Source organism: Bos taurus, chromosome 15 (genome assembly GCF_002263795.3).
Source record: "Bos taurus isolate L1 Dominette 01449 registration number 42190680 breed Hereford chromosome 15, ARS-UCD2.0, whole genome shotgun sequence".
Lineage (NCBI taxonomy): Eukaryota > Metazoa > Chordata > Mammalia > Artiodactyla > Bovidae > Bos > Bos taurus.
This window is the reverse complement of record NC_037342.1, coordinates 73845445-73858739: the sequence shown is the minus strand read 5'-3', so window position 1 is coordinate 73858739 and position 13295 is coordinate 73845445. Positions and strand designations below refer to the sequence as shown.

The 13295-nt window shown below is 38.8% G+C and overlaps 1 protein-coding gene across 1 annotated transcript in view; it reads right to left on the bottom strand.

Annotated features, from left to right (window-relative positions):
• Window positions 1–13295, bottom strand: part of HSD17B12 (hydroxysteroid 17-beta dehydrogenase 12) — a 177440-nt gene that overhangs the window by 100039 nt on the left and 64106 nt on the right. Inside the window, 2 exon segments of the mRNA NM_001101307.1 lie at window positions 4656–4731; window positions 7313–7359. Of these exon segments, the coding sequence (NP_001094777.1) occupies window positions 4656–4731; window positions 7313–7359 (123 nt within the window).

Sequence of the window (13295 nt, the reverse complement as noted above, 5' to 3'; positions counted from 1 at the left end):
CACTCTCTCCGGGAGTTTGCTCAAACTCACATCCATCGAGTCGGTGACGTCATCCAACCATCTCATCCTCTGTCGCCCCTTCTCCTTCTGCCCTCAATCTTCTTTTCCAGTTAGCCAGCTCTTGGCATCAGGTAGCCAAAGTATTGGAACTTCAGCTTCAGCATCAGTCCTTCCAATGAATATTCAGGGATGATTTTCTTTAGGATTGACGGGTTTGATCTTGCTGTCCAAAGGATCCTCAGAGTCTTCTCCCAACACCACAATTCAAAAGCATCAGTTCTTCAGCACTCAGCCTTCTTTGTGGTTGGCTCTCACATCCATACATGACCAGTTGAAAAACCATAGCTTTGACTATATGGACTTTTGTCGGCAAAGTGATGTCTCTGCTTTTTAATATGCTGTCTTGGTTTGTCATGGCTTTCCTCCCAAAGAGCAAGCATCTTTTAATTTTAAGGCTGCAGTCACTGTCTGCAGTGATTTTAGAGCCCAAGAAAATAAAATCTGTCACTGTTTCCAATTTTCCCCCTTCTATTTGCCATGAAGTGAAGGAAACTGATGCCATGATCTTAGTTTTTTGAATGTTGAGTTTTAAGACAGCTTTTTCACTTTCCTCTTTCACCCTCATCAAGAGGCTCTTTAGTTCCTCTTTACTTTCTGCCTTTAGAGTGATATCATCTACATATCTGAGGTTACTGACATTTCTCCCAGCAATCTTGATTCCAGCTTGTGATTCATCCAGCCTGGCATTTCGCATGATGTGCTCTGCATAGAAGTTAAATAAGCAGGGTGACAATATACAGCCTTGTCATACTCCTCTCCCAGTTTTGAACCAGTCAGTTGTACCATGTAAGGTTCTAATTGTTGCTTCTTGTCCTGCATACAGGTTTTTAAAGAGATAGGTAAAGTGGTCTGATAGTCCCATTTCATTAAGAAGATTCTACAGTTTGTTATGATGCACACAGTCAAAGGCTTTCTTGTAGTCAATGAAGCAGAAGGAGATGTTTTTCTGGAACTCCCTTGCTTTCTCCATGATCCAAGGAAAGTTAGCAATTTGATCTCTGGTTTTTCTGTCTCTTAGAAACCCAGCTTGTACATCTGGAAATTCTCAGTTCATGTACTGCTGAAGCCTAGCTTAATGGATTTGAGCATTACCTTGCTAGCATGTGAAATGAGCACAATTACATGGAGTCTCAACATTCTTTGCCATTGCCCTTCTTTGGGACTGGAATGAAAACTGACCTTTTCCAGTCCTGTGGCCACTGCTGAGTTTTCCAAATTTGCTGATATACTGAGGGCAGCACTTTAACAGCATCATCTTTTAAGATTTTAAATAGCTCAGCTAATAAAATAGTAGTAGTAGTAGTGTTAGTTGCTCAGTTGTGTCCAACTCTTTGTGATCCCATGAACTGTAGCCTGCCAAGCTCCTCTGTCCATGGGATTCTCCAGGCAAGAATACTGGAGTGGATTGCCATTCCCTTCTCCAGAGGATCTTCCCGACCCAGGGATCAAACCCTGGTCTCCTGCATGGCAGGCAGATTCTTTACCATCTGAACTACAGAGGCCACAACTTCTCATGGCATAATGTAGAGTCAAGAATCCAAAGGTTTAAGGAAGTAGAAATGTTGGAGTGATCTATAATGGCAATTTCCACACACAATCCCTCCACCACCACACCCCCAAGAGGGCCCAGCAGATATTTCTTCAGTGAAGCACCAACCTGCTTATTATATGGGCAAGAGGTCAGTAGTGTAGCCCTTTATTAGTCTGCCAGTCATAAAATTCACTGTGTTGCTACAATGTAAGAACTCCCTATTTTCTTTCTCCAGCCCCTTATTTATTTCCTTTATGGTGCTTACCACAAACTGCAATTATTTGTCTTTTATGGGTTTTATTATTTTTTCCTATTTTTTTTCTGTATCCTCCACTTACGTATCATTCCACGAGCACAACGACTGCATATACCTTGTTCACTACTGTATCCTGACTGCCTAACATATACCTGGTACACAGGCATTCAATACAGATCTGCTGAAGGCATAAACAGAGTCAGTCTGTCTTTGCCAACATTAAATTCTGGGCCTTCCTTCTTCTGGAATACATACGTTCGGGAAAATATGATCCCCTCACAGATGATTTACATCTGAGTTGAAAACTTGTACAAACTTATAAATCTCCTCTGTGTATTTATTTTTTCAGCCTAGAACAGATGACCTGGTTTGTTGATATCACCTCTCCCAGTAAATTTATATTATGCCCAGAAAAATATTTTTCAAAATTTTCAAGAACTAAAAAAAAATTTTTTGCTCACAATAAAGGTCATTTCAGTGCCTTCACAATCTGTTTCTGCATGAAAAATGTTTGAACAGGATCCTGCCTTTTTCCAGAATCACATTTCTGCCCACAGTCAGGTGTCACCTCATATCACAAGTTAACAAAATTCTCAAATGCCATTAAAGTATATCTTCTGACTCATGGGGCAACTTTTGTACAGCCTGGAGCACTTGCTGTGAGTGTCATGAGAAAGCTTTTCTTGCTTCTGTGTCAAATAGAGGGTGGAGTCATTCATAGTATAGCATTTCAAAATTCAATGTTCCGTTTAATCAAAAGCTTCTATTTTCAGCCTGTGAACGTTTATTTCTAGCAACTACTAAGTGCTTTCACTAACAGGTTTACATACACTCCCCACAAACATACACACAATGTTTTATCACTGTAAGAGTTATTACACACAGTTAACTACAAGTGACTAAGTAAGAAGCAGCACTAAGATCCAGGCAGTATGTTGACATCACCTACTGCATGAAGTAACTACCTCCAGCTCCTTAGTGTCACAGGAGCACGCCTCAATTCCAATTCACACCTCAGCAAAACTGCAAGATTCTGTATGTCTTGGACCTTCAAGGTTGCATTTACACGGTTGAAACTTTGAAAGTTAAAATCCTTAAATACCAAAGACGTATTGGATATCTCACTTTTGCAAAGATCTGTGCCCTCAACAGGGCTTTAAAATTTTTTTAATATACTTTATATTACAAAGATCTGTTTTTCACCAAAAGTGTCTCAACGTGTAATTTGTCCAAAAGGACCAGCTATGGTCTGAGTAGAAATAATAACAAAATATACACCTCACAAGGTTGCTTGAAGGATCAAAGAGGATAATACATGTGAGAGAATAAATAAATAATAACATACTACATAAATGTTAGTAGTAGACAGCAATGTTAATAATAATATGGTATATACAAACTTACATAATGTTATATGTCAATTATATCTCAATAAAGCTGGGAAAACAGAAAAATACAGTAGAAATCTTTTCTCTTCTGAAAGAATTAGGGCAGTTTTTTAGCTGGATACTCAGAGAAGTCAGTTAAAGCAAGGAATTCTAGAAAATGATAAGCACACATAACCATTTTGATGGGTTCTAAATGTAAGTTATAAATTACTTACACCATGAGTAAGTACAATTCATTCACCAATTCTCTGTGTAGGGGACCAAGTCCTTATCTGAATTTAGATCTGCAGTCTGGAATTCCAGTCTTTCTTACATATACAACACCCCCACACCCAGAACGCATTATCTATAATTGCAGTTTCAGTTCTTAATGCAGCAAAAACTTCAACACATATGAAACAGTCCAAACCGTTTTTCCCCCAATAGTTTGCATTTTTCTTGTTTTCCCCTAAGTTAACAGGCAATTTCTAAAAGAACTTGCTTTTCTCACTTTTTTTCAGAGCATTCAACTTGGTTATCGTGCTCACCCTTTTACACTAGTAACTCATCAGTGTACAGAATGCTTAATAACAAATGCACCCGGCATCAGTCTAAAAACAAATAAAACTGACTGTTAACAGGTAAACCATTAGACCCATAGGAATAAAAGTACACAAGCATTATACTGAGAAGCCTACCAGCCACAAACAGCATATTAGGAAGATGAGTTAACACATTGTACCAAGGAAATGCACAGCATTGGTTTAACCATCTGGTTGGTTAACGAGATGTCAGATGAAAAGAGTTTTTGCCATATTATAATTTAGGTCTCAAGCACAGTTGTCTAAGAAAAAAGTCCAAAATAGTTTCTCTCTCACGTGTATATATGCTAGCCTTTTGCATTTTTCCTCAGTCGTATATGATATACATTTAAAGACAGTGAAGTCAGGGACTTCCTTGGTGGTCCAGTGGTTAAGACTCTGTACTTCCACTGCAGGGGGTGCAGGTTCCACCCCTGGTTGGGGAACTAAGACCCCACATGCCACATCGCATGGCCAGTAAATAAAGACATTGAAGTCAAAGAGCAAAAAAACAAAAATGTTAGAATAATTAAAAGGAGCAACAGAAAAAGAATGCAGATGTTTAAGGAGAACATAATCAGAGAATCTGATTCTTCACAAAAGAACTTAAATGAGTCAGTAAAATACATTTTAAGCAACTTATAATGGTACTACATTAATTTGAAAAAAATCGATCCACCTTTGAAACACCCCATTAACAGCAAAAAAATAAAACAAAAAAAAACAAAACAAAAAAAGAAGCTTTATGAACCATAAATAAATATGTTAATGCTAGATATCTGCTTGAAAACATTAAATTTAGGCTACCTGTACTCCTTTTGTGAAGGGTATATAAGGGGAAGGGTGATGTGAAGACTTACTTATCTCACTGGAAACCTGGTTCAGTTTGTCCTGTGATCTGCTGATAAGGACAATTTTCATTCCACGCTCTGCTAACTGAAACAATAAAAGAAGACACTGAACAGCTGAATCACATCTGTGTGTTTCACTTTAAAATGTAAATTAGATATAGTCTCATTTTAAGAAAATCTGACCCACAGATAATTCAAGTTAAGAAACAAATACAACCCCGAGTGTAATGAATGGGCAAACCAAAATGAAGACTTTACAAAAAGATTCCCCAAAGAACTATCTTTCTCAGTCAAGCAGTGTATAAAAGTCAATGGGTTTTAGAAAAAGGAAGACTTTTATTTTGTACCTGTCCATACTTAATTTTTTTAATCATAAGTATCTATTACTTCTTTAATTTAAAAATTAGCTTTAAAAGTTTTTGTCTTAGACTGGGTAGATGAAGACTGTAGAACTGGCAAAGGAAACCACAGTTAAAATGTTGGGGATGCATAAAAATAGAATCAATTTTAAAGTTTTTATTTAAATACTATACTTTATGGACTACAAAGGCAAACTAAGACAGTTAATTGGATGACTTAATAAAGCATTTCCTGAGGAGTACCTTCCGTGTACTTCCCCAGCGCTGTATAAGTACTGCACAAAATGAATAAGATTTTCAGGAACGTGGTTTCTACCCCCAGACACCCATAAATATAGGGGCAGAAGAAAAAACACTGATATACACAGAATTTTTAGTGAACTACTACAGACAGTATATAAATGAGAATAAATTATGTGCTTTGAACTATAAATGATTTAGTAAACTAATTTTCCAGTCCTAAATCCTAAAGTCAGCTTTTATTAAGTAAAAAAGTGGTATAGCAAATGAGAAGATATGGAACATTTTTTTATAAAAAATAATTAAGATTGGTAATAACTTGCTGAATTAATCTCTTATAAAAACACTATAAAAAAAACCCCATGAATATATACCGAGAGTTCTTTTTTTTTTTTAATTAATGGAGAGAGGAAGAACAAGGAAAAGATCCTATCTATAGAAAAACGGCATCTAATATAATTGTAAAAGGAAAGATACCATTTAAAAATCACCATTTTAAAACTACCCTAGTGATAACTAGGCAAAAATCAGCAACAGATGCTGCGGTGGAAGATTGTTGAGAAATGAGGTATGCATACAAAGAATCATCCTACAGATTCCTCATTAACTACAAAGGGGGAAAAGGTACTTTTATAATAGAAAATTATGGTAGAGAGCATCTTAATACATGATTTATCTCAACATAATCAATAAAGGAACGAATGGACTTCTTGTGGCTCCTGATAAGATAAACTCAAAAGAATACAGTACCACCTGTGTAACATTCCTGCTAAAAAATGTTTATCACCTGTGCAGCATTTCTGCTAAAAAAATTTAACTTGAACCGCATCATGAGGAACTGAGCAACTGAGCACACACGTACACAATCACGAGGAAACAATCAGACAAATCCAACTGAGTAATCTACAAAACAACGGGCCTGGATTTTTTCCAAAATGCCACTGTTATAAAAGAAAAAAGGCAAAAAAGCTGGCTGGGGCGGGGAGGGGGCTGCGAGGAAGGGCGCTAGGGAGCTCTCCTTGTCAAGAAATATGACATCTAGATGCAACGCATAATCTTTAAATGGATTCTGGAATACAAAAAGCTCTATAAAAGGCACTATTGGGATAACGGGGAAACTTGCATATGGAGTGTATATTGTACAGTAGTATGGTGTCAAGTTAAATTTCCTATCCCATGTGTGATCACTGGACTGTAGTTACAAGAGTGAACATTCTAGTTTTCAGAAGCTTCATGCTGAAATCTTTAAGGGTGAGTTGTTACAATGTCTGTAAGTCCCAAATGATCCCACCAAATTACAATGATAAAGTGAAACGGCAAAATGTTAACAACTGGTGAATCCTGATGAAAGGTGTATGAGTGCTTGCTATATTCTTCTTGAAACTTTTCTGTAGATTTTGCATTAAAAACAGAAGGCTGAGAAACCAAAGGATTTTTTTAAAAAAACGCTTTTGAAAGGATAAATGAGAGAGTCAATGGATTGACCAGGATCTCCACCACAATCAGACAATATCTCAGGATATCGGTGCCTCTGTGGAACCAGGACTGCATGCCTTAACAGCATGGCCAATGCTTCTGGCCTGTACAGTTTTGTTCGAACTATTATGATGTCCTCCCCTTGGGTTACATTACAGACAACTGGAATCCTCTGAGGGTGTCTGTCAATATCTGTCAGTCACAGTCCTTCTTGTGAAAACGATACCATGGGCTAGTCTGCAGATTTAATCACTCTCTAATATTTTATCTACCTTTTGGAAAATAATCCAAAGCAATTAACTTTAAAGACTGAGAATGGTCCATAGTTACACAATATAAAATAAAATTACACTAAAATGTTCACAATTCCAACTAACCAGGACAAAACGTTTTACACACATTATGCCCCAAAAGTTGTTTTAAAGTTGTGTTTAAGCATAGTGTTGCTAACAAGGTGGAAACAAAGTACCTCTATTATATTGTATAATGCTCTATTGGTGCTTTTAACTTCAAAATCAAAATTACTGTAAGAGAGCATTCTATATTTGTTCTTATATTTTTATACCAAAAGAAGTCTTGAAAATTACTTACCTTTTCTGCATATGATTTTCCAATTCCATCAGTACTACCTGTGACAACTGAGAGAAGAAAAAAGTAACAGTTTAGTTTCAGAATCACGATGTAAAACTGATCATAGTTAAGACCCACCAATTAGACACAAAAGGGCCTGTGTGATATAGCTGACCCTTGAACCACATGGCTTTGAACACCAAGGGTCCATGTATATGCGAATTTTTTCCAGTAAATACATAGTACAGTACTACACGATCCAAGGTTGGTTGAATCCACAGATATGAAACCTCAGAAGCAAAATTTCAAGATACTGAGAGCCAACTGTCAGGTTATACTTTGATTTTGAACTGCATGGAGGGTCCGTGACCCTAACCGACCGTGCTGCTGACGGGTCAACTATACTTTTGATGTAAAAGATGGAGCAGTTACCAGTGGTTCAATATTAGGAATGAATACCCAGCACAAAGCTAAAAATAAAAAAACTGCACTTCTAAGGGCTGACGAGGATGTAAAGCAACTACAACTCTCATACAATGCTGGTGGCACTATAAATTGACACAATCATTTTGGAAAAATGACTTTGCATTACGTCCAGAAATAAATGTGCCTACCTATGACCTAACAATTTCCAAGAGGTAATAAAAACATCATGTCTATCAAAACAATGTCCATGGTAGCTTTATTGATGCACAGTTGTGCAAATATTAAACTACGAGAGAATGAGTAAGTAAATTAAGGTATAATTACACAACAGAATACTAAATAGCAATTTTTTAATAAAAGAACTATTAATACATGCAAAAGATGAACAGATCTCTCAGACATTGCTGCTGGTGCTGCTGCTAAGTCGCTTCAGTCATGTCTGACTCTGTGTGACCCCATAGACGGCGGCCCACCAGGTTCCCCCATCCCTGGGATTCTCCGGGCAAGAACACTGGAGGGGGTTGCCATTTCCTTCTCCAATGCATGAAAGGGAAAAGTGAAAGTGAAGTCGCTCAGTCGTGTCCGACTCTTCTCGACCCCATGCTCTGCAGCCTACCAGGCTCCTCTGCCCATGGGATTTTCCAGGCAAGAGTACTGGAGTAGGGTGCCATTGCCTTCTCCATCTCAGACATTATATTGAGCCAAAAAATCCTGAAATAAAAGTGTACAAGCTGTTTTGATTCCATTTATCCAATTCCAAAAAGGGAAAAACTAATCTATAATGATAGAAGTTAGAATACTGGCTACTCCTGGGTAATGGGGTAGATGACAGGGAAAAGGCATTAAGGGAATCTTCAGGATGTAGGAAATATTCTATATCTTGATGTGTATGTGTGTATGTAAAAATGCATGGAGCTGTACAATTAAGTACACATTCTGCCTATTATCGGAGAAGGCAATGGCACCCTACTCCAGTACTCTTTAAAGCTCTAAAACCTTATGTAGCATAAACATTTGAAAATGATAACGGTTCAGACCACACCATGGTATCTTACCTCTAAAATACTGGAATCACGTTTATTAACAAATTCATAGCATGGTTGTGAGTAGCATCCCGAAATGGGCTTCCCTATGGCTCAGACGGTAAAGAACCTGCCTGCAGTGCAGGAGACCTGGGTCTTAATCCCTGGGTCAGGAAGATCCCCTGGAGAAGGGAATGGTTATCCACTCCAGTATTTTTGCCTGAAGAATTCCATGGACAGAGGAGCCTGGTGGTCTACAGTCCACAGGGTCACAAAGAGTTGGACATGACTCAGCAACTAACACTTTCCCTACTTTTACTATTCAGAAATATGGCAAACATATCTAAATTCTTCCTAGTCATATCTTTCATAATCATATATGAAATAATAAAACAGGTTATGAAATCATATCTATGTCTGTCTCCATCTCTGTCTCTCCCCCTCTATCAGCTCTCTGCTTAACCGCTCAGTCATGTCCAACCCTTTGTGACTCCATGGACTGTAGCCCACCAGGCTCCTCCATCCATGGAATTCTCCAGGCAAGAGTACTGGAGTGGGTTGCCATTTTCTATCTACTCTATCAGCTTCTGTTTTTCTCCCTCTGCCTCCCTCCTTCTCCCCTCCCTGGCATCTGTTGAATACATTAGATCATACATTTAACTTAAGGACTTCCCTGGTGGCTCAAGCAGTAAAGCGTCTGTCTACAAAAGGGAGACCTGGGTTCGATCCCTGGGTCGGGAAGATTCCCCTGGAGAAGGAAATGGCAATCCACTCCAGTACTACTGCCTGGAAAATCCCATGGACAGAGGAGCCTGGTAGGCTACAGTCCGTGGGGTCACAAAGAGTCGGACACGACTGAGCGACTTCACTTCACTTTTAACTTAACCAGCCTGTCACTGGCTGATTGCATCCTCCTGATGTCATTTAACATGTTCATCTGTCCACTAATAGTTAGGTGATCAAATGCAGGTTTAATTTTTTGGGTAAGAATACTTTATAAGCAATAGTACATACTTCTATCAGGAGGCACATGTTTGCTAATTTTGCTTTTTGTTACATAAGCAGCCAATGATGTTCACCACTGAGATACGTTATTTAATTAGACTGCAAAATGGTGATACTTCCATAAGCCTCTTATCCTTCTCCATCAGAGGGCAGACAGAATGAAAACCACAATCACAGAAAACTAAACGAACTGATCACATGGACCACAGTCTTTTCTAACTCAATGAAACTACAAGCCAGGCCATGTAGGGCCACCCAAGACGGATGGGTCATGGTGGACAGCTCTGACAATATGTGGTCCACTGAAAAAGGGAATGGCAAACCATTTCAGTAGCCTTGCCTTGAGAATGCTATGAACAGTATGAAAAGGCAAAAAGATAGGACAGTGAAAGATGAGCTCCCCAGGTTGGTAGGTGCCCAATATGCTATTGGAGATGAGTAGAGAAATAACTCCAGAAAGAATGAAGAGATGGAGCCAAAGCAAAAACAACACCCAGTTGTGGATGTGACTGGTGATGGAAGTAAAGTCTGATGCTGTAAAGAGCAATACTGCATAGGAACCTAGATTGCTAGGTCCATGAATCAAGGCAAATTGAAAGTGGTCAAACAGGATATGGCAAGAGTGAATACTGACATTTTAGGAATCAGTGAACTAAAATGGACCGGAATGGGTGAATTTAACTCTGATGATCATTATATCTATTACTGTGGGCAAGAATTCCCTAGAAGAAATGGAGTAACTATCATAATCAACAAAAGAGTCCATAATGCAGTACTTGGATATGATCTCAAAAATGACAGAATGATCTCTATTCATTTCCAAGGCAAACCATTCAATATCACAGTAATCCAAGTCTATGCCCTGACCAATAATGCTAAAGAAGCTGAAGTTGAACGGTTGTATGAAGACCTATAAAACTTTCTAGAAATAACACCCAAAAAAGATGTCCTTTTCATTACAAGGGACTGGAATGAAAAAGTAGCAAGTCAGGAGGTACCTAGAGTAACAGGCAACTTTGGCCTTGGAGTATGAAACGAAGCAGGGCAAAGGCTAACAGAGTTTTGTCAGAGAGTGTGCTGGTAATAGCAAATACCCTTTTCCAACATAAGAGAAGACTCTATACATGGACATGACCAGATGGTCAATACTGAAACCAGATTGATTATATTCTTTGCAGCCAAAAATGGAGAAGCTCTATACAGCCAGCAAAAACAAGACCAGGAGCTGACTATGGCTCAGATCATGAACTCCTTATTGCCAAATTCAGACTTAAATTGAAGAAAGTAGGGAAAACCACCAGGTATGACCTAAATCAAATCCCTTATGACTATACAGTGGATGTGAGAAATAGATTCAAGGAATTAGATCTGATAGAGTGCTGGAAGAACTATGGACAGAGGTTTGTGACATTGTAAAGGAGGCAGTGATCAAGACCATCCTCCAGAAAAAGAAATGCAGAAAGGCAAAATGGTTGTCTGAGGAGGCCTTACAAAGAGCTGAGAAAAGAAGAGAAGCTAAAGGCAAAGGAGAAAAGAAAGATATACCCATTTGAATGCAGACCTCCAAAGAATAGCAAGGAGAGATAAGAAAGCCTTCCTCAGTGATCAGTGCAAAGAAATAGAGGAAAACAACAGAATGGGAAAGACTAGATAGAGATCTCTTCAAGAAAAGTAGAGATACCAAGGGAATATTTCATGCAAAGATGGGCTCAATAAAGGACAGAAATGGTATGGACCTAACAGAAGCAGAAGATATTAAGAAGAGGTGGCAAGAATACACAGAAGAACTCTAGAAAAAAGATCAAGACCCAGATAACCACGACGGTGTGATCACGCACCTAGAGCCAGACAATCCTGGAATGACATCCTGGGCCTTAGAAAGCATCACTACGAACAAAGCTAGTGGAGGTGATGGAATTCCAGTTGAGCAATTTCAAATCCTGAAAGATGATGCTGTGAAAGTGCTGCACTCAATATGCCAGCAAATTTGGAAAACTCAGCAGTGGCCACAGGACTGGAAAAAGTCAGTTTTCATTCCAATCACAAAGAAAGGCAATGCCAAAGAATGCTCAAACTACTGCACAATTGCACTCATCTCACACACCAGTAAAGTAATGCTCAAAATTCTCCAAGCCAGGCTTCAGCAATACATGAATCGGGAAATTCCAGATGTTCAAGCTGGATTTAGAAAAGGCAGAGGAACCAGAGATCAAATTGCCAACATCCGCTGGATCATGGAAAAAGCAAGAGAGTTCCAGAAAAACATTTACTTCTGCTTATTGACTACGCCAAAGCCTTTGACTGTGTGGATCATAACAAACTGTGGAAAATTCTTCAAGAGGTGGGAATACCAGACCACCTGACCTGTCTCCTGAGAAGTCTATGCAGGTCAAGAACCAACAGTTAGAACTGGACATGGAACAACAGACTGGTTCCAAATAGGAAAAGGAGTACATCAAGGCTGTATATTGTCACCCTGCTTATTTAACTTACATGCAGAGTACATCATGAGAGATGCTGGGCTGGATGAAGCACAAGCTGGAATCAAGACTGCCAGAAGAAATATCAATAAACCTCAGATATGCAGATGACACCACCCTTATGGCAGAAAGCGAAGAAGAATTAAAGAGCCTCTAGATCAAAGTGAAAAAGGAGAGTGAAAAAGTTGGCTTAAAACTCAACATTCAGCAAACTAAGATCATGTCATCCAGTCCCATCACTTCATGGCAAATAGATGGGCAAACAATGGAAACAGTGACAGACTTTATTTTGGGGGGCTCCAAAATCACTGCAGATGGTGACTGCAGCCATGAAATTAAAAGATGCTTACTCCTTGGAAGAAAAGCCATGACCAACTTAGACAGCATATTAAAAAACAGAGACATTACTTTGCCAACAAAGGTCCGTCTAGTCAAAGCTATGGTTTTTCCAGTAATCGTGTATGGATGTGAGAGTTGAACCGTAAAGAAAGCTGAGTGCTGAAGAATTAATGCTTTTGAGCTATACTGTTAGAGAAGACTTGAGAGTCCCTTGGACTGCAAGGAGATCAAACCAGTCAAACCTAAAGGAAATCAGTCCATGAATATTAACTGGAAGGACTGATGCTGAAGCTGAAACTCTAATACTTTGGCCACCTAATATTAAGAACTGACTTGAAAAGACCCTGATGCTGGGAAAGATTGAAGACAGGAGGAGAAGGGGACAAAGAGGATGAAATGGTTGGATGGCAACACCGACTTGATGGATGTGAGTTTGAGTAAGGTTCAGGAGTTGGACAGGGAAGCCTGGTGTGCTGCAGTCTGTGGGGCTGCAAAGAGTCAGTCACGACTTAGCAACTGAACTGAACTCAACTGATACTTGAATTCTGTCATCCCATTTTAACTTATTAGCTGGAATATTTTCATAGAGAAACAACTCCTTATCAGTTATTTGATTACAAATGATACAGAGTTTGCACAGAAGCACGAGATAAATGTTGGATTTTTTTCCTTTACTTACCAGTTTTCAAAATAAATTGGTTCTCTGATACCTCTTCAAAGGTAACTCATGTG